This window comes from Lepidochelys kempii, chromosome 5 (genome assembly GCF_965140285.1).
Source record: "Lepidochelys kempii isolate rLepKem1 chromosome 5, rLepKem1.hap1, whole genome shotgun sequence".
Taxonomy (NCBI): domain Eukaryota; kingdom Metazoa; phylum Chordata; order Testudines; family Cheloniidae; genus Lepidochelys; species Lepidochelys kempii.
In genome coordinates this window covers 5546289-5573906 of record NC_136384.1, presented here as the reverse complement: position 1 = coordinate 5573906, position 27618 = coordinate 5546289, and the positions used below count along the sequence as shown (strand labels likewise).

The 27618-nt window shown below is 54.8% G+C and overlaps 1 protein-coding gene across 5 annotated transcripts in view; it reads right to left on the bottom strand.

Moving 5' to 3' along the window:
• The window catches only part of NOL6 (nucleolar protein 6), a 74608-nt gene extending 47423 nt beyond the window's left edge, over positions 1-27185 (bottom strand). For 2 of the 5 annotated variants that reach the window (XM_073343403.2, XM_073343407.2), the window contains exons 1-18: positions 27104-27185; positions 24189-24410; positions 22472-22588; positions 21787-21966; positions 20727-20895; positions 19503-19637; positions 18761-18924; positions 17886-18006; positions 17370-17428; positions 16940-17041; positions 13510-13625; positions 12787-12964; positions 11979-12101; positions 10665-10813; positions 9768-9843; positions 5533-5673; positions 4562-4679; positions 4187-4341 (exon numbers count right to left, since the gene is read on the bottom strand). In XM_073343403.2, coding sequence (XP_073199504.1) covers positions 4187-4341; positions 4562-4679; positions 5533-5673; positions 9768-9843; positions 10665-10813; positions 11979-12101; positions 12787-12964; positions 13510-13625; positions 16940-17041; positions 17370-17428; positions 17886-18006; positions 18761-18924; positions 19503-19637; positions 20727-20895; positions 21787-21966; positions 22472-22588; positions 24189-24410; positions 27104-27151 — 2373 coding nt within the window. In that variant the 5' untranslated portion in view covers positions 27152-27185. The other 3 variants (XM_073343406.1, XM_073343405.2, XM_073343404.2) reach the window with 3 other exon arrangements.
• Between the last annotated feature and the right edge of the window lie 433 nt (positions 27186-27618).

Below are 27618 nucleotides of genomic sequence, written 5' to 3'. Positions count from 1 at the left end.
CATGCAGGAGTGAAATCAGGAAGGCCAAATCGCACCTGGAGGTGCAGCTAGCAAGAGATGTTAAGAGTAACAACAAGGGTTTCTTCAGGTATGTTAGCAACAAGAAGAAAGTCAATGTTAGTCTGGGCCCCTTACTGAATGAGGGAGGCAACCTAGTGACAGAGGATGTGGAAAAAGCTAATGTACTCAATGCTTTTTTTGCCTGTCTTCACGAACAAGGTCAGCTCCCAAACTACTGCACTGGGCACCACAGCATGGGGAGGAAGTGACCAGCCCTCTGTGGAGAAAGAAGTGGTTCGGGACTATTTAGAAAAACTGGATGAGCACAAGTCCATGGGGCTGGATGCGCTGCATCCGAGAGTGCTAAAGGAGTTGGCAGATGTGATTGCAGAGCCATTGGCCATTATCTCAGATGACAGAACGAGGAGTAATGGTCTCAAGTTGTAGTGGGGGAGGTTTAGGTAATATCTTAGGATATTAAGAAAAAACTTTTTCAGCAGAACGGTGGTGAAACACTGGAATGCGTTACCTCGGGAGGTGGTAGAATCTCCTTCCTTAGAAGTTTTTAAGGTCAGGCTTGACAAAGCCCTGGCTGGGATGATTGAGTTGGGGATTGGTCCTGCTTTGAGCAGGGGGTTGGACTAGATGACCTCCTGAGGTCCCTCCCAATCCTGATATCCATAGGATATCAGGGTTGGAAGTGACCTCATGAGATCATCTTGTCCAACCCCCTGTTCAAAGCAGGACCAATCCTCAATTTTTGCCCCAGATCCCTAAATGGCCCCTTCAAGGATTGAACTGACAACCTTGGGTTTAGCAGGCTAATCCCTCCCCCCACATAAGTACAGCCCTCGGCCTGACATCTGCCACAACCCGGAGCCACGCAGAATCATAGAATCATGGAATCTCAGGGTTGGAAGGGACCTCAGGAGGCTATCTAGTCCAACCCCCTGCTCCAAGCAGGACCAATCCCCAATTTTTGCCCCATATCCCAAATGGCCCCCTCAAGGATTGAACTCACAACCCTGGGTTTAGAAGGCCAGTGCTCAAACCACTGAGCTATCCCTCCCTCCCTTGAGCTATCCCTCTTATATTCTATGACTCTCTAGATGTCCAGTGCTATACAGTTGTCCTTCTGGGCTCCCCAACCGGGGCGTGTTAATAATGATCCTTCTGTCCAGAGTGGAGGCGACAAAGGGAACATCAACACATACCCGGCGGGGATTCTGCCACCATGACAGGGATGGTATCACTTGGACAGGAACAGTCACTATGGTGTTCACGGACTGCCAGTTTGGCGAGTACACTGTTTGAAGCCACACTTGTAGGCAACAGAGATGGCATCTTGAAAATGGAATGACATAATCACATGAAGCCATATGACCTAGGAGAGAGAAAAATCTTGACAGGTATTCGGAGGCTGCTTATGACCTGGTAAATAAGATTGGTCATAGCCTGAAACCTGTCCCTCAGCAGGCAAGCCCTTGCTGTGACTGAATTTAAGGATGCCCCAATGAAGTCGGCATGGGGCAAGGACAGATTTTTTGGCATTTACGCTGACCCCCCCGAAGAGGAAAGGGGTAGCAGGATTGTCGAGTCAACACATAGGTCTCTTGGCGTGACCTGGCGACAAGGAGCTGATCATCGAGGTAGAGGAAGACAGTGACACCACGGCGTCTGCTACAGGCTACTACTGTAGAGAACACCTCGGTAAAACCCCCGGGGGTGGTAGCAATGCCGAAAGGGAACTCTCTATATTGAAAGTGGTCAGAGCCCACCATGAGTTTGAGAAAGCGTCTGTGAGTAGGGTGGATGTCCATGTGAAAACAGACGTCCTTCATGTCAAGGGCTGTAAACCACATGTCTTTTTCCAAGGATGTAATTACAGATGCCACTGTGACCGTGCAAAACTTGAGTTTGAGAATAAAGAGGTTAATATGGCAGAGGTCGAGAATGAGTCTCCAACTGCCTAGGAAATACATCGAGCCAAAACCCCCCTTTGGTACCGAAGAACCCACTGTGTCGCTCCGCACTGTAAGAAGGACTCCACTTCTCATTTGAGAATATTGGAGACTGAGAAGACAATCTCATCCGTTCTGGTGAAGCCAGCAGATCCGGCGCATACTCCTCCTCAGTTGGGTCGCGGGCAGGTCCAGTTGCCCGCTCAAAGGGGAGGGAAGAGAAGAGGAGACTCCCTAGCAGACCAGACCAGCTCTGTGAGATGGTACTGGTCCCATAGCCCCAGAATAACCAACTGGATGGATCGAATGGGGGTTGCAGAGGTTCCCACGGCATGGGGTACTGACCGTTCCAAGGTAGGTGATGAGTAAGTCTTCGGTTTAGTCACAGAGGTCACGGAATCTGTGACCTCCGTGACTTCAGCCCTGGCAGCTGGGAGCTGCAGGGCAGTGGTGCCCCCAAGCTCCCAGCTGCCGTGGGCAGGGTAGTACTCCGCAGCTCCCCAGCAGCATGGGGGATCCCCACAGCTCCCCACACCACCAGCAGCAGGGGGATCCCTGCAACGCCCTGGCTGCCACCGCCCATCACAGGGGGATTTCCACAGCTCCCCGTGGCATGGCAGGCAGGGGGATCCCTGCAGCTCCCAGCTGCAGGAGGGGTGGGGGGGCCTGGAGCTCCCAGCCACGGGCATCTGCCCAGCCCCTTCCCATTTTATCATGGATATTTTTAGTAAAAATCAGGGACAGGTCATGGGCTTCCGTGAATTTTTCTTTAGTGCCCATGACCTGTCTCTGACTTTTACTAAAAATATCTGTGACAAAAATCTTAGCCTTAGTGATGAGGTGGAGGTTTGGTCCCAAACTGGTCCAGGCCTTGTGACCAGGAAGGTGTGTCTTGGACGAAGGAGTGATGGTTCACTGGGCGGTTCAGAATCTCCTGATGAGAAGAAAGCTGATTCTGGTCCAACAGCGCCACTGGAGGGAAGTCATAGCCCGACAAGGGAATGGGAGAGCAACTCCTCCCAAAGGTCAGCTCTCCTGGGGGACTCAACCTCTCTCGAGAGGGAGGGACCAGAAGGAGGGGAGATTCGGCCTGCGAGAAAGAAGTTGCTCTCAGGAGGAGTGCAGGTCTCAGCTTTTCCTGGAGCGAGAGGGGTCCCGTCTGCCCGAACCACCGGAGCCGCAGTGAGACCTTCTCAAGCACTGCCATGGAAGACAAGGATGGTACCACAGGTAACCGATGCTCTCAGTGATCTGTGTTCGGTCAGTGGCTCGTGTTTGCTGCCAGATCGCCATTTGGTGCCGATGGGAGCCCTAGACTTATGAGCTTTCACGCCGCTGAGACTTAGGACGTACTACATTTTCTTGGGCTGGGCTTAGAGACTTGCTCGGTTTAGCCAGGGCTGAATCAGACTGCCTTCTTCCAAGTGGATTTGGAGGAAGACTTAGTCTCATGCTTATGAGAATGCTCCCTGCTCTCCTGAGAAAACCCCGACATGGGATATGCAGTAGAGTCCTTCGCTCCTGATTCAGACCTTGTGGCAGGGGGCACCCCTCGCTGAGTCAGGTCGATGTATGGGGGGGCTGCCCCACTCTGGGTCTGATCAGCCCAGAGTCTTGCGCATAGCCCACTATCAGAAACAGGGGTGGGGAGAGTGGAAGGAGAGCTCCCCAAGCCTGGAGAGCGACTAACTAAAAAACAATAAAAATTATCAGATAAAACTTTTAAATTCAAACCTCAAAAAGCTACTTAGAGCTACCTCACTCTGTGCTCACAGATAAAGGAATAAAGCCGAAGCTTCAGACACCGGAGGTTTTGACCACAACCACGCAGCAACGAAAAAGAACTAGGGAGGCCAGTGGTCCGCCCCGCCCTTTATCTTTTTGGTCAGAGGCACAAGGTGAGCCAGGGCGCATGTGCAGATCAACAGACGCTGCTTTCAATGTCCTCAAGCTCCAGGCGCACGCGTACCCACGGTGGAATACATGTAGGGACCAGCCTTCCAAGAAAAAGAGCAGCATGCTAGCCTCATGCCTGGTGGTCCCTGCGACCCACCAGCCAGAAACCCAGCTCTGCAGCTGGCAGTGCCAGCCGCTGTACCCACCCCACAGCTCCTTTGGCTCCCTCTCAGAGAGCCAGGCACAAAAGCTCCTTGACTCTTGAGACCAGACCAGCCCATCAGAGAAGGATCTCAGCCTGCCTGCACCCCAGGTTCCCGTGTCTGTACCTTGTACACATCTGTGTGGGTGGCCACAGGCCGGCAGAGGAGTTGGTGCTGCTGGCTGAGGAGCTCGGCCAGCCGGAGGTGGAAAGCGGCTTTGACACGTTTGATGGCTTCTTTGTCCTGCGGCCACTGGCCGCTCCCTTCCATGTGGCACACGACTGAGGGGTTAAATCAGCAACAGGAACAGGGTGAGCCCAGGGCAGCAGTGAGAGACCAGATCACAATGCAGAGGGCTGGGCAGTTTAGTGGCTAGAGCAAGGCACTGGGAGCCAGGACTCCGGGGTTTGGTTCCCAGCTCCAGCACTTCATATGTAAACTTGGGCAGGTTATTTCTCCCCCCGGCCTCCATACCTCAGTTTCCCCTCCTTGCTACCCTACCTTTCATTGGGGCTATATACGCCGGGCAGGGCTTCTCAGCCAATGGAAGCAACGACTCCTTATCCTTGATCCTCATGTGGTACGAATAATCCGGTTTCATGGGGGTTGGAGGGAAGACCTATGACACAGCCAGACTGAAGTTTAATGGGGTGATACTGGAGAAAGTGGGGTGCACACGGCAAGGCAGCACATCCCTCCCAAATACGGTGCCATTCTCGTGCCCACCATCGCAGCCAGCAAAAGCACGGCCACGCAAGCAGCCATGTGCATAAACACCAGCACCGCAGCTGTCAAGCCTTGTGCTCCAGGGCACAGGTGGGTGATCAGCTGGGGAAGCCGCACAGGAGATGAGAGAAGCCACTGGGTCTGTTCCTCCATGGCAGCTCCTAGGATTCCCGAGAGCGAGCGCACGTACAGCGCCCAGCGCAGTGGAGCCTTCTCCCCGACTGGGGCCTAGGAGAATTACTGCCATGCCAGGAGGAGACAATTTCCTATCACGGTACAGTCAGGGCACCATTCCCATAGCTCCCCAGGTGCTGGATCGCCCACCCCTGAGGGGCCCCATCCAAACCCCAGCCATCCAGGGCTGGCTTGGGGCCTAGTGCTCCCTATGGCCACATGCAAGACCCAGGTTGGCCTTCTGAACCAGCTCTTCCGCTCCACAGGGCAGGGACTGGGAGTGCTGTGAAGCCAGGGGGCTCAGGCCCTGGAGGGGAGAAGGGGACCAAGCGCTGCTCCCTAGCAAGGCTGGTTCCTCTGGCCGGGCTGGGTCTGAAGCGATAGTCGCAGCCTCAAGCCCCTTCCAGTACCTCACAGCAGCCATTCCCCGCTCCCAGCTCCTGTCTCCGTCACACTTGGCTCCTCACCATGGCTAGGATGTTACCCAGCCCCCCCAATGCGGAGCCTGCTGCGGGGCGAAGGGGGCACAGTCATTCCCATCCCTCGTGCTCTCCCTGCCACATTAGACTCACGTCCGTGTATCTGAGGGTCGGGTGGGTCCCCTGCACAGCTGTCACCATCAGCGGCAGCCCCTCCAGGTTCCAGAGCTTGCGGCTCAAGTCATCATAGGAGCGGACAATACTGACCATGGCCTCCTCCCCAGTCCCTGCAGGCTGAGAAAACCCCAGAGGGTCACATGGCAGTGCTCAGTCCACCCCGCCCCACTCTGTAAGTGCAGGTGCAACAAAAATCAACCAGGGACCCCTCCCCTGCATCCTCAACCACAGCAGTGGGGAGCTGCAACCCTCCTGTTGCTTCTCCCAGTGCGCAGCTCTGCCAACTGACCAGGTCCCCCACCAACTTCTCTGCGTCCTGCCAAACGCAATCACCAGGCCAACAGCATCAGGGACAGCAGGAGCACGCTGCTGCTCTCTCCCCCCACAGCTCTCACGACAGGGAAGGAAAGGAGTACAAGGAGCCAAGCGCAGTTGCCATGTCCCACCCCAAAAGTGGCTGCTTTTCAGTGGCGGAGGAAGAGATCCCTATAAAAGACTCTAAAGGAAGCACAACGAATTATATTGTACGCGCTAAGGGAGAAGCTGAGGAAGTAGCAAGGCTGAAACACACACACACACACACACCCCCAGTAGGAGGAAGAGCCAGTAGAGAACAAATTAGGAATGCCCAGAGCAATGCAACATAGGTGCAAATAAAGGAAAAGCTGCCGGGGGAGACACTGTATCATGGAGAAGGGAGGCACGAGTCCCTCCCGCTGCGCAGCTCAGCTGTTGCATTCCATTCCGGGTACCACGTCACCAGAGACAGTCACTAAGAGCAACATCCGATGAGAGGGCTGATGGGTGGGATGGACAAGAGCACAGCCTGTACAGCTGGCAAAGCAACAACTAATGGGACAGGCATCTGCCGAGTGCAACACTGAGGAGGGAGAGGAAACCTTGAGGGTACTAGAGAGCCCAGTGATAGGCACAAAGTCAGCACAGAGGAGAGAGGGATTTCCATCCACCACCCTCAGGAGAGGGCCTGGAACAAACAAAAGAACAGGAAGGGAGACAGATTTCAAAGGAGCAGCTCAGAGGGACCGTGCTAAGGCAGATGGATCCGACAGCTATAGGATGCCTGATTTTATGGGAGAGCAGCAGTACCCTCTGCCGGACAACTTGGTAATTGCAGACTGAAGTCTTTAAAAGGCTGCCCCAACGAAGGGTAGCAGGATGGTTTGTTCACCCTCTCTCTGCTGTCTCCCTCTCATTGCCCAATGTTCCCAAAGTTGCTTGGCCTGGCTAGCAGGGGACATGCAAATAGGCAATACAGAGCCATAGCCTGTATTCAGGTCTACACTGAAATAAAACACCTGTGGCACCAACTCTCAGAGCTTGGGTTAGATGACGCCGGACTAGCGAGCTATGGAGCTAAAAATTGCCGTGTAGACATTCGGGCATTTGGGCTGGAGCCCAGGCTCTGACACCTGCCCCCTTTGCAGCCCAAGCCCAAATGTTTAAATGGCAATTTTTACCTCCATAGGCAGAGCCCGAGTCAGCTGACCCAGGCTAGCCACGGCTGTGCTGAGGGTCTCTTAACACAGTGTAGATGTACCCAGGCAGTGCAACAGGCTTGAAGGCCACACTAAATGGGAATCACTGGGCTGGTTAAGCAGCAGGTGAGACCAGATGATTATAACTGTACTTTCTGGCCTTACTGGCTAGGAAACCCTGCACCTCAAGACCCTCCCCCCACCCTTGCTCCCAGGCCCCATTTTGGATTCCTTCCTGCTCAGCTCCCAGAAGCAGCATTCATAGATGGAAGTTACTGGAGTGTCTGTGCACAACCCCAGCAGCTCCTCAAATCCAAATTCTGTATCCTGGCGCTAGCCTGCCATCCAAACTGCTCCCTGCTAGAGACGGGGGACATAAAGATCAGGCCACAGAACAGGTCTGGGTGGGGACTGGGTTTCTCTAATGCCTCCCATCCCAACCAATGCTGATCCAAGTTGTCTTGGAATACGCTATCCAATTTATCGGGTGACAAAACTGACCTGATTTACATGCTGGTTTCTTACCCCAAATCACAAGAGGGACACTGTAAAAGCCTCCTTCCTGCACAGCTTAAGTTGGAGGTAACGTTAGCAGAGCTTGGAGCGCCACCCCCAAGGAAGATGGAAAGAGCAATATGGATCCCTCTCAGGGCTACGGCTCCTTACGCTGAAAAGCACCAAAGCCACCTGGAGACGTTTTCTCTCAGATGACCGTGGGCCATGGGCAGCATCTAAGGGCAGCCACAGAACAAGCCACAGCAGGACCTGGGAAGCATTATGAGCTCATGGGCAAGGAGTAAAGCCCGTGACCTATCCCTGACTTTTACTAAAAATAACCATAACAAAATGGAGCCCCGGGGGCCTCCACCAGCTGAGAGCTCCAGCTCCACCACCCCAGGGCTGAAGCAGAAAATGTCACGGAGGCCTCTGGAAGTCACAGAATCCATGACCTCCATGACATAATCTTAGCCTTAGTGATACAATAAACAACTCTGTGCAAATCTGCTTTGGATTATGGAAATTAGAGATGGGTCCCATCAAATCCATCCCCCAGGGTCATGGCAGGACCGCTTCCGACGGTGCTTTTACAGCTTTTAAGGCAAGCAGTAGGGCTGGGTGAAAGTTTTCCATCTAAATTGTTTTTCAACAGAAAATTTGATTTTTGATTAAAAGATGTTTTTCAACAAAAAGCATCTGTTTTCTGTGGAAAATTTTGAATTTTGGTTGCAAAAATCAAACACCCCAAAATCAAGTTATTTTGTCTAAAACCTGAAATATTTCTATTTAGATATCCTGCATCAAGAGAGCTTGGTGCCTCATAGGAGATGTAGTTTGGTTTCCTCATGTGCCCATTCTCCTCTAGGGGTTGGGCTCCTCAGCTGGGCTGCATCTCCCAAGGACTCCCATGATGAAGAGAGACGGGGAGACTGTGGTCCATCATGGGAGATGTAGTCCAACCAGAGAGCTGGGCCTATAGAGGAGAATGGAAGTATGAGGAATCCAAACTACAACTCCCATGAGGCAGCATGGCACCATTTTCCAATCAAAACACTGCTGGTTTTGGCTGAAGTATTTTTGCTTTGGATTTTTCACTAAAAAGAAACTTTTCTGTGGAACATTTCAATAACATGCTTGGTGCCGGTGGGGAAAATCACACAGCCTTCCCTGTGGTAATAAATCAGTCCCGACAGCCAAGGCTGGAACAGCTTCTCGAAGACAGGAGCCCAGCTGCTGGAGCCAACATGCCGAGCAACAATGATATTCTACCTGCAACAGACAGACCAGGGCCAGCTCTGGAGTGGGGATTGGCACGGGCAGCAAAAGTCATGGATATAGTGCTCTAAACTTACACAGCCCTTCACAGGGAGACACACTTTCCCTACCCTGATGAACTTAATATAGACGAGATGGGAAACTTAGGCTATGAAGGCCCCAGGAGGGCTATTCTCAGATGGGAGAGAGAGAGAGAATGGCTCCTGGAGGAAAGAACATATGCAGTGAGTTTTAGGGAGGGATTTGGAGGAGAGGAGGGTACCAAGAAGAAGCATGAGACTTTCCCTAGGGGTTGGGATGTGAAGAGGAGACAGAGAAGAGAACTGGGAGGGGCACAAGGGACATAGGCAGGGTGAGATTACATAGCTCCTTAAAGGTCAAGGAGGAGGCACTTGGCTTGGATGGGGGCACAGACAGGGAGCCAGCAGGAGGTTGGAGAATGGAAGAGAGGGGACTGAACAGCTGTAGAGGACGTTAGCAGCAGAATCCTGGAGAGAATGGAGGGGAAGGAAAGGAGGTTACAGGAACTAGAGCAAGGCAAGCTAGTCGCAGACCTGGAGATAACAGAGGACAGTGTGGATTTCAAAGGGGAAGAGGTGACAGGGAGCCCCACAGCTGGAAAAGCAGGAAGGTTCTGGGTCAGGATCGAGGGCGACAGGAGGCGGTGTTTGTGTGGGGAGCCTCAGGGCTGGAATAGCAGGGGGACTGCAGGAAAGGATTATGAGACAGCCACAGAACCAATTAATTTGCTGCACTGGCTCAGGGCCTCACTGAGTGTTCAGACAGGTACATTTCCTGTCCTTTTGTTAACCTCAGCATCTCACAAGTAGCAAGCCAGGAGTCTCTAGGCCCCAGAGCTACACCCCTCACACCCTGCCTCCTTCCACAAACGCCAGAGAGAAACCTCCTGCGCCAGTCCTGCGATTTTAGACAAGACCTCACCTCTCGCCCAACTCTGATCACAGACTCCAGCACAGCTCCTGTGTAGCAGATAGAGGATTCAGGAATATCTGCATGGCTACAAAGACAAACCAAAGCAAGAGGAGCTGTGAGATGCACGTGGCCCCACCCTCGGAAGTCCAGCCTCCTGCAGAAATCCCACCCCCCATCACCGGTGAGCGCCTGCTGGAGCCCTGGGAATTCATCACCCAAGGAAGGTTAGGGTTACGAGATGGTCACTTCGTTTCTCCCCCGCCCAGGACAAGGCATTATCAGGAACATACCCAAAGGAGCATGGGTTCAGAACCACTGGAAGAACTCAGAGAACTACAGGCTTGCTGAGTTCACAGCCAAACCTCCCAACCTGCCAGTAGCACTGCAAGCTGCAGCTGCTGTTCTCAGATCTCTGCGGGGCGGGGCACGAAGGGATCAGTAGAGCCAAGGGAAGCTTTTAGTTCCGGGCGAGGGTCTCGTTTTTGGACACTAAGCCTAAATTGCCAATTGCAGGTGTTCAGAGCACTGGGTGGATGAACACCCTGCACGGATACAGCACCTGCCATCTTAAGATTTCAGAGAACTTTACAAGCAGGTAAAATCTCCCTTGTAGAGATAAGGAAACTGAGCCACGGAAGTGCAAGGCGACTCCCCCCACCGCCCTAAGGTCACATAGATCCAGTGGCAGAGCTAGGAATAGAATCCAGGAGTCCCTACTCCCAACAGCCCTGGCTGTATTGATGGGGTAACGGTGACTAACTGATGTCAGCGTCCTCAAGTCTCAAACCCCACCCAGTTACCCCTATCCTGAGCCCAGTAACTTGTGTCTGAGAAGAGTGTAATCAGCTGACCCCCCAGCTCCATAGTGCTCCTGACCAGGCAGCACGGCGGTCACACCCTACTCACAGACAAAGCAGGTGCTTGACAATCTGCTCAGGGATGAGGCGCTTCTGGCACATGGTTTCCGCGCCCCATACCACGGCCTCGCAGATAGCGCCGTCCTTGAACCGCCTTAGCTCAGACTTCTCCCCCCAGAACTTCCGGAACTCGGCAGCCTGCGGAGAGAGCGGTCAGAGCATGGCTTGGGGGAGCAAGCCGCGGATGCGAATGCAGCCCATGGCGATTGCAACTGCCAGCTCTTACCACCTCATGTCTGGTGTGGGTGTCTCAGGCCAGTTCCCTCTAGACAGGCATTCAAAAGCCACCCCTCTATCTGGCTGCCAACCTTGTTAGCAAGGCCCTGGAGATGGAACGCCCCCCATCCATGGAGGCGGGGCCCCTCCTGGTCATGGAGACACAAGCTGGCAGGGCGCACATGGAAAGCTCAGACTGTGCCCTGGGGCACCGCAGCCACTAAAACGGACTGATCAGAGTCGGGCACACAGGGCCATGGTAGGCAGAAAGAGCCTGCTAGGGAGTGACCACAGCCCTCAGACCTATTCCAGTGATGCCCCAGCGCCCCCGTATGCCCAGGATGTGGCTAAAGCTGATGCAGCAGAGACCGCGCCCCCCCCAGCCTGTGGAACTGCTCAAAGGCCTGAGGATTTTCCCTGTTATTACGTCAGAGTCGGGTCCGATCCCCGGAGCGGGGTGGAGGAAGAGACCAGGTGCAAGGTCTCAGTTCAGCTCCATCGCTCCTCTTCCAGACTCATCCCTTTGAGTGCATGGTCCCCTCTTTGCATCCCTCCCCAGGCATCCCCTCCTCCAGCACAAACACACACAGTGTATTGCTCCCCGCACCTTAGCTCTGCCTCCCCCATCGCCACCCACAAACCGATAGCGAGGGCTCGGCTCCCCTCTCTGCTTTGCCACTGCTGCCAGTCGCCGTGTCCGATTTCCCTTCCCGACACCTTGGCACTTCCTACCAGCCTGCCCCTACACCGGGACGGTGCTCCCGGTAGACACCCGCAAAGCCGCCACGCCAGCCTCCTTCCGACCCCTCTTTAACTGGCCCTTGCTGCAATGCCGACAGACTACTCGGCAGCCAGCGAGCTGGGGCCGCTGCTTAGCATGACGATCGTCTGCCATCACCTGCTCCTCCACCCGCATCTCTCTGCGGTCTCTGGTACGTGCGTCATAAGCTGCTTGTGCCAGAAAACCGGCTTTTGTTAGCCCTTTGTTCAGCACCTAGCAGGACAGAACCCTGAGCGAGGCTTCCAGGGGCTACTGCAATGTAAGCGCCACCCTCCCAACCCTGGGTAGGAGCAGCCTCGCCCTCACCTCTGGTCGATCTGCCTCTGGTCCCTTCTCCAGAATGCTAGTGGCAAACTCAGGGGTGAGCAAGAGCCCGAATGACAGGTGTCCGGCATCCTTGTGCTTCGGGGGCTCGGCGCTGATAGGCCACTGGGGAGAAACGGGAAACACAGCATGAACGGAACCACCTTTGGCAGAGCGGCACCTGCCCGGGCACCACTCCCCCTCTGCTGGGTAGATTCCCCCCAGCCGTGCTGCTACCCAGAATCCCTGCCCTCTGGGGCCAGGCAGGCAGGGCAGCCATGCACTCAAAACCTCTCCCCCATGCAAGAGCCCCATACCAGCTTCTGCTGTAGTGCTGCCAAGCAGCGGTTTGGTCATCCAGATTAGCTACAGCCCAGCAATGCAAGTTCTTTCACTACCCCCATCACCAACGGGTCTCAATCCCTGCCTTGAAGGGACCCCACCGAGAGAGGAAAAAGGGGGGTGCAATCCCCATGGCCTCTCTGCTGAGACCACCAAGCCAGGACAGCCAGGAACTGGACGGAGCTTCACCCGAATTGGTCAGCAAACAGCTACAACTTTTGACCCTGGGCTGGATTTGAACCAGCAGCCTAGATGCGAAAGGCACAATAGGCTGCAGCCCCAGCCCCCTGAGCTAGCCAGCCCCCTCTGAGAGGGGCACAGGGCAAGGACTCTCCCTTCCCACCTTTCCCCAGGCAGTACAGCAATGGAAGGAGTCAGGAGGCCCGAGGGAAGAGTCGGCAGGAGAGGGAGCTATCAGAGAAGCAGCTGCTGCGTTGCACAGGAGGCTCTGAGAAGATGGGGGGGTTACCTGCGGTGCCTGGGGCAGGGAGTGCGTCAGCAGCAGCACCCTCCCGGCCAGCCCTCGCGCCAGCAGGGAGGTGACAAAGGGCAGGGCCGCAGCTACGTAGTTCCCGCCTCGATCCATCAGCTCATTCAGCAGCTGCATCTTCTTGCAGGCCCCTTGCAGCTTGGAGACGTGCTTCAGGCTGCAGCGAGGGAGGAGAGAGCCTCAGTCACCTTGAGAAACGCCCCTGGGCTTCCCCCTGCCAAGCCACTTCAAGACAGTGGCACCTGCAGAATGCTCCCACGGTAGGAGGGATGCAGGGAGGGGGTCACGGGCCAGGAACTGGGCCACAGTCAAGGGATCAAGTGCACCCAGCATCATCCAGCTGGCGAGGTAAAGTCTGATACAGCGTGCACCAGCTAAGCTGGGATTCCCAGCTCTCTCGCAGCATGTACTGGAGTTCCCAGCCCTCGTGGCTCAGGGGAGATCAGACCTTGAAATGGCCACCTAGGCTAGCCAAACCAAACTGCTGGGATGTGTGCATAGCACACCCTTTCTGAGGCGGGGGGAGCAGGGTCTGCAGGGGGAGTGGGAGGCAGCTGGGGGGAGGGAGCAAATGATGACCTAAGTTACCGGGCCGCATCTGCGCTGCGCTTTTGCCAGCATCCCGTGCTGAGCTTGGGACAGCCAGCTGCTCTCTGACTAATCCCCCGCACGCCGTCCCCAAGCCACGGCAACCAGACTTACTGGAAGACGTGGTCGAAGGTCCTGATTAGAGGCTTGGGGGTCATAAGCAGCAACTGGAATCCATCCACCGTTCGGTCGTCCAGGACTTCCATCGAGCGCTTGGCTTCGAACTGGACCTGAGGGAGGGGCAGTTGTAAACGGAGAATAGGGGAGAGTTCACTCCACTGGCAGCCTGAGCATAGGTCCTTCAGCGCCCAAGGGCACCCTGACTGCCCAGTCATCTGCAGCCCAGCTGCAACCCACACCCCACCCCGATCTGGGAGGAGCCCAGAGGTAGTCCTGGCTCTGAGCCCAGCCAATCCTTGGCCCCAGATCTCACTGTTGGGCAGGACGAACCCTAAATAAAATGACTCCAGGGTGGAGACAATTAGGCTTAGGAAGGAGAAGGCACAAGGTGCCTGTGCTGAGCTCTCACATCCATCTCTAAAGCATCACACACAGTTCTGGGCTAGAACCAGGAACAGCCGTGCCTGGGGAGCGGGACCTGGATCCCTTATCGCGTCCAACGGTGTCTCTGCATGGCCAGCTAGAAGCATCAGTTCCCCCTCCCCGTGACTGGTTATCTTGGGCCCCGGACACTGGCCTCACATCACCCTGGGGGGTGGCAGTATGGTCTGCACCTCGAGGAGTTCAGAGCGGTTAATCTAGAGACGTTCACCAGTACTATATACACTTTAAAAACCTACAGAGACAATTTTAAATAACGGCCCTTTGCCCTAGGAGCCCAAAGCAGCTTACACAACACTAGTAATAGAAAGGAATCGATTCACCTACACCACTGAAATGCAGCCACCTCTGAGGTGGAGCACAGCAGCTGTTTAAATGCAACATACCTGGGCATGAAACCTACAGCACGTAGGGAATTCCAACTAGTATAAAATGCTGCCAGATATCAGCTCAGCACCACAGGCTATGGTGAGCACAACACACCCACCTTCTGCTGTCGACACTGGTTTCCCCTAGAATTGCTAATCAAGTTTAAGGTCTCGGTCCTTGTCATCACAGTGCTCCATGGCCTGGACCCAGGGTACCTAAAAGACCATTTACAGCTCCAGGACGAAGACCGTGGCTGACGTCACTCCTCTGGCACAATGGAACTCTCACTAATAAGGGTAAAGCTCGTCTGTGCAGGAGACGGAACCGTCTCTTCGGGTGATCAGAGACAGCAGAATGAACTGCCCCAGGAGCTAAGGACTATCACAAACATCACCACTTTCCACTCCAAGAGCAAGGAGCAAGTTTTTGATCTGCCTTCTCCAACATGAACATAAGAACGGCCACAGTGGGTCAGACCAATGATCCATCTAGCCCAGGATCCTGTCTTCCGACAGTGGCCAATGCCAGGTGCAATGAACAGAACAGGGCCATTTTGAGTGATCCATCCCTTGTCGTCTAGTCACAGCTTCTGGCAGTTGGAGGTTTAGGGACACAGAGCATTGAGTTGCATCCCTGACCATCTTGACTAACGGCCACTGATGGGCTTATCCTCCCTGAACTTGGACAATTCTTTTTTTTAATCTAGTTATGCGTTTGACCTTCACAACACCCCCTGGTAACAAGTTCCACAGGTTGACGGTGTTGGGTGAAGAAATACTTCCTTGTGTTGGTTTTAAACCTGCCGCCTGTTAATTTCCTTGGGTGACCCCTGGTTCTTGTATTAACATGAAGTGGTAAATAACACCGCCCTATTCATTATCGCCACACCATTCATGATTTTTCCATCTATGTGCCTCTCTGTTTCCCTTAGCCCCTCTGGCCTCAGGCACAGGAACTAGGGGTGTGGGGGTACTGCCACACCCCCTGGCTTGAAGGGGTTTTCATTATACACAGGGTTCACAGTTTGGTTCAATGGCTCTCAGCACCCCCACTATACAATTGTTCCAGCACCCCAGCCTCAAGAGACAGTCCCATGTCTCTGAGGGCTAAGAGGTGCTTGCAGTGTATGAACATAAGAATGGCCATACTGGGTCAGACCAAAGGTCCATCCATCCCAGTATTCTGTCAGCCAACAGTCACCAACGCCAGGTTCACTCCCTCTGGGGCACCTAACAGGTAATGATCAAGTGATCTCTCTCCTGCCATCCATCTCCACCCTCTGACAAACAGAGGCTAGGGACACCATTCCTTACCCATCCTGGCTAATAGCCATTAATGGACTTAACCTCCATGAATTTATCTAGTTTTTAAACCCCATTATAGTCCTAGCCTTCACAACCTCCTCAGGCAAGGAGTTCCACAGGTTGACTGTGTGCTAAGTGAAGAAGAACTGCCTTTTATTTGTTTTAAAGGTAACTGTACATGCTGCATTCGGTGCAATAGACGGGATCGCTTCCACTCTACTGCTGGACTTCTGCCTAGATTATTGTCACAGGTCGCTAGGCTCAGCATACAGCGCACACTATCATTTTTAAACACACACACACACACACACAGAGCAAGCAAGCACGCACACAACAAACTACCAGACAAACTCACCCCCAGGGTCACTCAGTCGCTCCTCCTTCACCTGGAGAACTCCCTCGCAAAACCCCTGCCCACTAGCTCCTCTGGTCGCTTTGAAGCCAGCTTCTTAACCCTGTTCTCCCTAGGTTAGCCCCACTCGTCATGGGATCCTAAAGGGGTTAAGGATCAAGGACAGCAGGCTAGAGCTCGTTAGTGAGCTCTCAGCCTAGGCAGCCGCTTGGCTCGGCACACGCCGCAAAAGGTGCATTTAACAGCAGCAACAACGAAAACCCTAGCAAAACAAGACACTCCACCACACACACTGCTCACTCTGGGGAGAAGAGGAGAGACCAGCCAACACACGACATGCTAGTCGCATTGCTTAGTGCGCTACTGGAAGGCTTTCAGATGCTACGGTGAAGAGTGTGATATGAAAACCGACAAGGAATGGGAGAAAACACAATAGGGATAAGGGGTAGATGCTCATACTCCGATCCCAGCTCCTGTGAAAAGTACCTAAGATCTCCAATGACCACAAGCAGGCAGAAAGCCTGGTTCTACACGGTGTCAGAAGACAGCACTTTAAGCTGTACAGCAACCTCTGGAACCATGCTGGGACACTCACTTGATAGGAAGAGCACCACCTACAGAACCCCGTTCCTCTGAGGTCTCCCATCCCAGCACACACAGGGCCTCACCCTGTTTAGCTTGCTGGGCAGGACACAGCACAAGCAGCCAACGCACAAGCTGCATCCTTCCTACACTTGCTTGTCTGTAATACACTACAGCTGGGATAGAAAAGCCTCTGACTCTGAAAGGGGAAGGGGCATCCCAGGCAAGGGGAAATTGGCTCCTAGTACCAAACAGGCCTGTGCCAGGACAAAGCCACTTGGCAAGACCAGTCTGGAAACAGCAGGCAAAGGGAGCCTTGGGAGGAAAGAGGGAGGTGAGACTCTATGGGGATGCCCATCCGTAACACTGCCAGTACCTGCTTGTACTTGCTAGTGGTCATGTCAGCGCAGAGGTTCACCAACCCCGAGGGGTCCACGAAGACCACTTCAAAAGCCTGGTGGAAGTCGGCCAGGGTGGGCTGGAAGAGAGAGCATGTGGCTTAGCACGCAGGAGTAGCACCCACAGAGATACACGCAGCAACAGACTCTGCACCACCCAGACCCTTAGAGTAACAGCAACTCGCAAACGCGGAGCACAGCCCATGTGCCATGCAGGCCGTTCCCCTGCACAGCACAGTGGGTAGGGGGGTATTTGCATCCCTGGACAGAGAAGACAAGGCACAGCGGTTAAGTGACTCGTCCACAGGCATACGCTGAGTCAACAGCGGAGCCAACAATAGAACCCAGGTGCCCATACCCAATCCTAGCCACCGGACCACGCTGCTGGGAGCCACACTTGCTCCTTACCAGCGAGCTGTCTGCGTCCTTTGACAGGCTGATCCCAGTTGCACTCAGGTCCGAGGTAGCTGCGAACAAAGAAAGGGTCAGTGTTCTGTGCTGGGGGCAGTTTATCGTACCGCACCCCAGGACTGGGTTCTAAAATACTCTCCCTGTACAGACATTTAACCCTGCGGGTGAAGCTCAAGGCTGCATTTTGCTGTAAGTTTCCAGACCATCAAATCAACAGGACTGTCGTGGTTTCTTAACTCTCTCTCTAGAGATCAAATCACAGGGCATCATCCTGCCTTCACCCTAGGGTGGGAGCTACAGAGGATCTGGCTGGTCTTGCTCAGAATTCTTACCAGTCTGCCATAGGACATTTAACTGGGGATCCTACAGGGACAGAGGCACATCTGTCCTCCAGGCCCCTCCAAGCCCAGCCTTGGCTGCGTGGCACACTTAGGTTTACGCGCCAGCTTTACACCTTTGGGTTCTAGGTTCGGCTGTGATCCAAGCCAAAGGTGCTGCCATCGGGGAGCTCACCCAGGAACTGCAGAACGCTCCTCAGCACCTGGTAGCCGCTCATCCCCTGGCTGATCTTGTGCTTAGCCAGCAGGTAGGCAACCAGCATGGAGGCCATGAAGCCGTTGAGACACCCCAAGCCCTGTTGGGAGACAAGACACAAAGCTAGGGCAAGCTCCAGGCCTGCCCCGGAGTCACAGGCTGCCTTGGCAAATGCAACGGCAACTCCAGAGAGCCCAAGAGCACGCAGCCTGATTCCCTGCAGTGCCAGGCTCAGCTGAGTAACGACGCCAGCTTCGGCTGCCCTTCACCCAGCAGTGCCAGCATGGGCACCCTTGCCTCTTAGACTGCTCCAGGGATCTAAGCGCCTTTCATCTCCTGTGGCTCGAAAACCCCTTCCCCAGGGAACCAGAACAGCCAGCAAGGGAACGTGGCAGGGCCAGACGCTGACGCCAGAGACCATCACTGGACCCTAGACAGCAGACAGAGGGCCTGCCTGCCCCAGGGCGACACCCTGCAGTTCACACTTCCCCAGCCAGGGGAGCGAACCAATCGCTTGGACTGGTCTGAATGGAGCATCATGAGATCTTGAGGGACCAGGGACCAGACAGGGCCAGGAAGCTCAACCTCAATGGGGCAGCGACCTTGCACACCTTCCATTCCTATCTACAGAGCAGGAACCCGGGGGCAGGAGGGAGCTATTGGAGATCAGCGGGGAGCATACCAAGCTGGTGTGCCTCCCACACACACACCCCAAAGGCAGAGCAGACCGGGGACAACGTGCCCCCATCCCTTCCCCACTCCTTATGCGGGAATAAAAGAGGCCAGGCCCCACACACACACAGGGGTTGCAGGGGCAGAGCTGAGCAGGCCAGCCCATCCCCAGACGAGGCTACCTTGCCGAGCTCCCGCTGGTGCAGCCAGACTTTGAGGAGGGTGACTCCGTCCCTCATGCCAGGGAAGTCGGCACCGGCGCCAGCGAGGAAGAGCAGGTTGGACTCCAGCCCCGTGTCGCAGAGGATGGAGTTGTTGTAGTGGGGAGTGGGGGACTCGGCAGCTCCTGGGGAGGGAACAAGGCAGCCCGACCCAGTCAGACAAGTTACTGGCACTTTTAACCCAATCGAACCCTCCGCATCCTTCTCAGTTAGAAACTCCCACAGAACCTGCAGCGCCACAAGGGGCTGGCTGCAGAACATGACACCCCTTGCACCGGAGGACGGCAGCGGGGGCTGGCTGCAGACTCGAGCTGGTGCTGCCTTGTAGCCTTCCCAGCTTTGTGGGGTGGGAGCAGCAAACTGCTGTTTCCCCATCGTGGTGGGAGAAGGTCTTAGCCAGACTGCAGCGAGCAGGGAAAGGAAACGGTGCAATGCGAGGGCAGACCCTCCGGTGACTTGATGCCCCTATATGGGGTGTACTGAGCCCACTGACCAGACAGGATCCAGCAGGGAATGCTAGTGGGTCCAGAGACCCAGCAGGGACCGAGAAACCCACATACACACTCCCTCTCTCTGTTGCGGGCTACACCATGACCCCACCCTGCAGGAAATTCTGCTCCCCTCCCCCCCCCATGGCCTCTATCCCAGGATCAGCCACACACCCAGCTCCCGTACACCCCAACTCTGAATGTCCCAGCCCTACCTTCTCCAGGGGAGCCCTGCTCCAGGAACCAGGCCGTCCGGACGTTGTTCTTGCTGGGGTACAAGCGGCTGGGCTTGAAGAAGCCAGGGGCGGGGCAGGCATAGAGCCGGACAGTCACCAGCTTCTCGTCTTTACCTGCAAGCACCAAGGGGGAGTGAGGTCAGAGAGAGTGACACAGGACAGGGGATTAACCCAGGAAGGGGCCACCACCCCCTTCTCCTTAGAGGGACGAGATCATCGACCTTTCCCTTTTACTCCTTAGAGCTCCCAGCAGGAGACGGAGACGTTATCGGTAACGAGGACGATGAATCAACAGCGCTGACGATAACTCCCCCTAGTTGCCCCTGCCCACGTCTCCAGCCACCCCGAACTCCCATCCCCGGGAGGGGCCAAGGGAAGGCACAGAACAACGCATCTCTCATTCACCTTTCCTAGCACCCTCCCGTCCTGCCCCCAATGCTCCGCCAATCGCCCCTGGCTCTCCATTGCCGGACTTTGGGCCTGCAAGAGCAGGCCCTCAGCTTGCGACCCATGGCCAATGCGACGCCTGGCAGCGACCGTCACACCCAGCAGCGACGGCCCAACCCTAGGATTAACCTGGCTCCAAGGCCGGGGTGGGCCTCTTCCAGTTGGCCTGGAAAGACTCATGGGCACAGAGGATGCTGCTCAAGCAGCAAGATAAGAGGGACCAGACGGGGTGCATCAGTGCTGCACACTGTGGCATTTCACTGGAGTCCCCACTGTTCTCCAGCCCTTTGCTAATGCAGCCAAACAGACTCCTATCTCCTGGAGGACCCAGGATGACACCGGAAGGCCCATTCCCGCACCCCCGAATGCTTTGCCCAGGTGCCTGGGCTACTTCCAAAGTCTTCAGCCCCCCAGAGCAACCCGGTCCCATTAGTGCCTCTGCGCTGCCAGTTCCTGTTGATCGCTCTTGTCTGTGAGGCCAAGCCCGGCTCCCGGAGTGATTCACATCAATGTCGATTGCAGGCCAGTTTTCTTCCCAGCCCCATGTCCTGTGCGCACAGGTACCAGTCTCAGACCCTTGGGCACAGCCCTGCCAGTGATATGGGGTGGGGGTTGCAGCAAGCACGCAGACCTGGCATTGCTCGATGTGACGGCGCCACCGAACTATGCAACTTCACTGACAAGGTGAGAGGAGCCCTGGGGATCAGGAGGCCCTAGGGGAATGACGGGTGGGTGGGGAGTTCACAGACATGGTACCTTGAGGCTGCAGGAGCAGGATCGGCTTGAGATGGTTGCTGTTCATGTACGTGAATCGCACGCTGCCAAAGAGCTTTTCCTTGGAGAGGTGCTGAGCAATGTGGGCCAGGTACAGGGCTCTCTTCCGGTGGTATCGCTGGTTCAGGTTGTCTTTGTCCTGGAGGATTGCCTGAGCAAGAAGGGGACAGAGGAATCATCTCTGATGCTTCCAGAGCCCAGTTCAGCCCAGCACACATGCCCCTCTCTCCCCTGTAGACATGCAGCCACCTCTGGGGTGAGAAAGTGACAGGCAGAGAAACAGCACTGCAGAACCAAGAGCCATCCACTCCAGCTCTAACAGTGCCAGCAAACTGCAGCCAGCCTGCCAAGCATTAGCAGACCGCATGCCTCCTGCGGGGAAGCGCAGAGCTATTCGGCTGACTCACCCTGACAGCCAGCCCAGGTGGGTCACTTTAGCTGGAAGCCAGGCACATAAAAGGCAGAGTCGTTCTGAGGAGTGAGCTGAAAAGAGGGACAGGAAGTCCTGGCACACGAAGTGCTCGTATGCGAGTTCTTGGCATATAACCTACTACAAGTGCAGGTGAATGGTGCAAAGGGTTCACCTGCTCTTTGACACAGGCTCAGGAACAGGCCAAGGGCAGGCCACATGGTGGCTAAGGAAGCCAGATTAATGCCAATGCGTTTGGGTGCAAAGGAAAGGCCCAGTCCCTAGCCAGGCAGAGGGAGCAGAGAGGAGGAAGGGACAGGTTATGCTGGAAATCAAGCAGCAGGAAGCTTTGATCTGGTTAGACTGGGAGAAGCGGGGACAATGGAGTCCCCGTGGGATGAGGTCCAACTCCCTTAACAACTTCTGGCACGAAGCAAGGCCCGAGACTGATGTATCATCTGATCTAAGCCCTGAACGGTAAGCCTGGCACATTAGATAGAGAATCCGGGACCTGCATGCACTGGGCATCTTTACCCTGTGAAAGCACTCAGCGTAAAGCTTCTACAGGACAAGACATGGGCCACGGAAGGAACACGGGAAGAGTTGTGGCACCACACCAACCCCACGCCTCACCCGGGGCATCGTCACTGCCAAGTCCACGTTGATCTCCGGCTTGATGCATGTGCCCAGCAGGTAGCTTCCCACCACCGTCACCGTGGCTGGCGGCAGGAAGCGGAACTTCCCCTTTACGCTGGAAGGCACCTGGAGGAACGGAACCTTCACATCCTTTGGGAGCCAGGACTGGTCGGCGAGCTGTGGAAGGCAGGGAGGGAGGTGAAGAATAGCTCCAGATCCCAGCAATGGCTAAGCTCACCCAGGTACGAGCAGGGCTCTGCCAAGTGAGCTGGGACTCGGTCATCCACCAAAATACTGCTCAGAGCATCAAAGGGCGAGTGTAGGACCCTGAACCAAAGGCCGTAACTCAGTGGCTGGACATGGGTCCTGCAGGGATTCCCCCTTTGTTTCACAGTCCTCTCTCCTGTATTCCCTATCATACGTATATACATCCCAGCCATGATATCCATGGACCCTACAGCTACAGGACCCTACAGGGTGGGGAGGGCAGGATCTATGCACCCCAGAAACATTCTCCGGAGGGGGAGCAGCAGTACACCCAGCAGGGTTGGAACCACTGCACCACTCGGCTGAGTCATAATCATGACACGTGAAACACAAAGGGCAAAGCCGGTTGGAAGTGGCTCATTGCCAGCCCTGCTCGTTTGTAAGCAGACAGCCCCGTCGCCTCCCCAGGACGTACATCAGTTTCCAGGGTCTCTGGGACAGCACTCAGCAGGGTGTTGATTTCGTGGAGGAAGGCATCGATCTTCTGCTTCTTCTTCTCCTTTAGCTTCACCTCCTTCAGCAGCTCCTCGATCTGCAGAGAGAAGGGGAGACCGTGAAGGGCAGCCTCAGCAATGGAAATCACTGCTGACTTTTATCCTGCCCTTCGAGGGGGATTCCCAGTCGGGACCAGAGGGTAACGCTCTCTGTACGGTAAGACGGGAGCTCCTAGCCCCTCTCAATGACTCCTCTATGCCAGGTAGGTTTCTCCAGCAGCCGGACATACGGGTAATATGGTTGCATGATACCAAATACGAATTATTCTCCTCCAAGGGGCATCCTCCACTGGCCAGTGGTAATTCATGTCGGTCCCCGTGCTGCTGCTAATTGCTAAGCTGCACGAAAACTTACAAATGTCAGTTCCCTCTTGTTCGATGCTTAGCCAGAACAAACGGGTTCAACTGACATCCGTTTCATTGTGGCTGGGAAGGGTGAAGGGAAAGAATCCCTGCTACAGCAAAAGACACTGCAGCCTCCAGGAGCTAGGCCTGAGAGGTAGGTGTGGGCTTGCCTGCCTAGCCATCAAGCTGGCACAGAACGTGGCTGAGAACTGTTCCTCTTCAACTGAGGGCGTTTAAGATCAGAAGAGATCCTCAGATCATCTACCCTGACCGCCTGTCTATTGCGGACCACTAAATTTCACTCACTTAGCCCTATACTGAGCCCAATAACGTGCATATATACTTTTCAGTTTTCCAACCAGGGTTCATGCGGGGTTTGAACCCAAGGCCTCTGAGACCATAAACACAAGACAAACTGCTAGGCCATCGGGCCATTTTATCTAGCTCTGCAAATTCTACAGCAAATGCACATTCCTACACTTCCAAAATGATGTCCAATGCCTCCCCACCCCCAACAGGCAAATGTGTCCCACCCACACCCGAGGCATCCCAGTGCACTATCCACAATTCCAGGCACACATTCAGCACTCACTCATAAAGTCAAGCCAATGTCCAAAGAGCAGCCAAAATCAAGGGCCTCCCCAACAACCTTCTTCCCCCAAATGGAGGCCCTGATCCTGCAATTAGGTTCCCCTAGTGCTGACCCATGGGACATTGCGGAACCCCAACAAGAGAAGCAGAATCCAAAGCTCGGGACCCTGCACTTCGCTTGACGGTAGAAACGTGCAGATAGAGAGGGCTCAGCAGCAGTGCTTCTAGCAGGAACAGTCTTGTGATATCATCATGAAAACTACCATCTCAGGCACAAAAATCTATTTAAAAAATTCGGATCCCCCAAAATTAAGACTTTTTTGGCCAAAATTTTCATACATTTTTTAGCCAGCGCTACTGTCTACCCATCATGTTGCAGGTGAAGAATCAGAGAATCGTTTGTTCACCTGCTGAAAATGAAATCACCCCAAATGAACAAACCCATCAAATTTCCTTTCAGTGCCGCCGCCAGAGGCTCAATGTTGTTATCCCCATTATACAAACTGGAGAGAGGTCAAGGGACTCACTCCATGGTTGGGGCCGAACTGGGACTGGAGCTCGGCAGTTCCCAGTGCCGTAATCCACCTGCTGCTTCCCAAGCCTCCCCAATCCCCAACACAGATTCCTGGCTGGAAAGAATCGGGCTACCAGGTCAAATGCAGCACAAAGTGGATCCCATTTGACTCCCTGGCTTCTCCTGACCTGCAGGCGGAGAAGGCTGGAATGGAAGAGGTTCTCCGTCTCCTTCAGTTGGTTCAGCTCCTCATTGGTGGGCAGCTTGTACAGATCAGCCCGGCTGAGTTTCACCTGTTTCACTACGCCCTCCGGGGCTGAAGCCCTTTTCCTTCCCTGGGCTTTGCCTTTCTTGGGGAGATCCTGATTCTCCTCCTCTGTCTCCATGTCTCCCTCCGCATTGTCAAACACCTGTGATGACATAAACAAGCCGATTAGAAGCCATGCAGATCTGATCATAAATGCCACTGGGAGAAAGCATGAGTCACCAAAGCAGGGTCAGTAAGAAACCTCAAGGTTGGGTGGGATTCAGCCCAGTTCCTAATGCGTAAGGGGACCTTAATACCCAAGCCACCTCCAGGATTGGCACCCACAGACCCACCATAGAATAGTCTAGGACTAAATGGGCCATGGAGACTGAATGAAAATTCTCTGCCTTACACAAGAGGGTTGAAGCACAGCTAACATGAGATGGAGAAGCTGGCACTCCCCCGGGAAGGTAATTTATACACCCCATCAGACTATCAAACGTCTTTTACTTCTTACCCACAGCCTTGCCCTCTGAAAAGTGCTTTACAAACAAAAACACCCTTGAGAGGTCAGTAAATGCTATCCCCATTTAAAGAGGGGGAAACTGAGGCACTGAATTTAAAAGAAGAGTCACTTCAGACTGTCTTCCCTATTAGCGCTCCAGTAGAAGCTCAGAGTCACGAACAATCTCCATTCCCAAGGTGTTCGTACCTCTGAAACGTTCCTAACTCTGAACAAAACGTTACGGTTATTCTTTCTAAAGCTAACAACGGAACACTGATTTAACACAACTTTGACACTTTACTATGCAGAAAAAAAAATGCTGCTTTTAACCATCTTAAATTTAAATGAAACAAGCAGAGAAACCGTTTCCTTACTTTGTCAACTCTTTTTTTATTTAAACTTTCCTTTTATATTTTCAATAGTTTACAGTTAACGCTGCACTGTACATTTTTATTTTTATTGGGGGGAGGGGGCTGAGCGCGTCTCTGCTGCTGCCTGATTGCATACTTCCAGTTCCAAACGAGGTGTGTGGTTGACCAGTCAGTTCGTAACTCTGGCCTTCAAAACTCTGAGGTGCCACAAGTTCTCCTGTTCTTTTTGAGGCTCTGCTATACATGTCGCAACTGTGATCACGGTTACTCAAGTTAGAGGAAAAACAGCAAGGAGAGGTTTTAGCTGGTTTTCTTTCCGCGTTGGCCAACTGTGCGTGTTGTGTGTCTGTGTTTGGATACCACAGTGCTTAACCACTTCACACATTTTTAGCGTCTTTAGTGATGAGGTAGAACAGCGCTGTCATCCTCACCGTACAGATGCGGAACTGTGGCACAGAGAGACTAAATCACTCACCTAAAGGTCAAGGAGGACTTGTGGCACCTTAGAGACTAACCAATTTATTTGAGCATGAGCTTTCGTGAGCTACAGCTCACTTCATCGGATGCATACCGTGGAAACTGCAGCAGACTTTATATACACACAGAGAATATGAAACAATACCTCCTCCCACCCCACTGTCCTGCTGGCTGATGATCACTTTAGATAAGCTGTTACCAGCAGGACAGTGGGGTGGGAGGAGGTATTGTTTCATATTCTCTGTGTATATATAAAGTCTGCTGCAGTTTCCACGGTATGCATCCGATGAAGTGAGCTGTAGCTCACGAAAGCTCATGCTCAAATAAATTGGTTAGTCTCTAAGGTGCCCCAAGTCCTCCTTTTCTTTTTGCGAATACAGACTAACACAGCTGTTACTCTGTCACCTAAAGGTCACACAGGAAGCCTGGGGCAGTGCAGGGAATTGAATCCAGGCCTGGGCCTAGCATCCTAACAGTTGGCTCATCCTTCCTCTGTAAAGTACTTTGGGATCTTTCAGAATGAGAGGGAATTCTGCATGGACTATCGATGACCTCCCAAGATCCCTTCCAGCCCCAGCTCTTTGTAATATGTAGGCCCACATCTAGAGGGGCAATGCAAGTTACTCCGCATTGCACTCACTTACGAGGATGTTTAACCCAGAGCAGAAACGGAGAGTCAAGAAACCCAGTGCTGGGAAGAATTTTGCCTGCCAGGCCAATGACTCACTAGCTGCCTTTGTCTAACAACTAAATATAATAAGCCACACACACCATATCAGTGAATACCACGGAGGCACTGAACCCTCACCACACGGCTTGATCTGGGGCTTTTCAGGGCAAGCTCCTCTGGGCAAGGATTGGTTTCCTTCGCCCTGGCACAGCCACGGTGACGGTGCTGGGAGGGGTCGGCAAACTGCCGGAGCTTTGACGAAACACACGGACCCCACCTGAGCGCCCAACCCCAGGCCAGGCTCCCGCAGCGGGGTCAGGCAGGACAACTCGCAGGATCGGGGCCACACGCCGCAGCTGCCCCCGGGCTTACGAAGCGCAGCAGCCCAACAGCGGGGTGCGGGGAGGTTACTCGGTTCAGGGTGACGGGGGGGGGGGATTTCCCTGCCCCCGGCCGGGATTCCTTCCCCCCCAGGCAGCCCGAACCCACGCCGGGCCGGCCGGGGCCTCTCGCACCCATTCGCGCGGCTGAAGAGCGAACATTTCCCTGCTCGGTTCCAGGTCACGACACGCGGCAGCCCGGGGCCCAGCGACGGGGGCCCGGAAAATACCCCGCTCCAGGCCAGGCGGGGACATGCCGCCGCCGCCCCCACCACCAGGGCCGCGTCTCGCCCGGGCTGGGAGGAGACGCGGCTCTGCCCCCAGCCCCAGCCCCAGCGACAATGGGGGGAGGCCGCCAGGCCCGGGGGGGAGGGGGTGACGACGAGCCCCCAAGGCGGGCTGGGAAGATGGGGGGAGGGGGCATAGAACCCCGGTCCCCGCCCCCGGCCCTACCCGCTCGCCCCCGCCGCCGCCCGCGGCCGCTCTCGGCTCCAGCTTCATCTCCGGCGCCTGCCCTCACGTGGACAGCCCGCCGAGCCCCACGTGGAACACAGCCGCCCCTGCTGCCGCCGGCACCCGCCCCCTTGGCCGCTCCCGATTGGCTCAACGGGCGACTCCTCTCCTCTGATTGGCTAATTTGGCCCCCCCCGGCGCTGCGTTGGCCTCTTAGCCCCGCCCACGGGTGCCGGCAGCAATCAGCACGCTTGCCTGAGAGAAGACAGGAGGCTTCTCCCCCGCTCCTCCCCCGATTTACGGCAATTTCGCGACTCTGGGGGAGTTTTTCAGCCGCCAGCGGTGCTGGGCCTCAGGGCGCTTTACGGCAGCGGGGGGGCCTGGCTGGGTAGGGGCTTGGGCCCAGGCGAGCCCCACTTAGGGGCGGGGTGGATGCTCGTGGGCTGCTCTGGGTCCGCTTCCAGCCCCCTGTGGCCGCCCTCCCAGGGCTCACCCCAGATCCCTGTAGCCCCTTC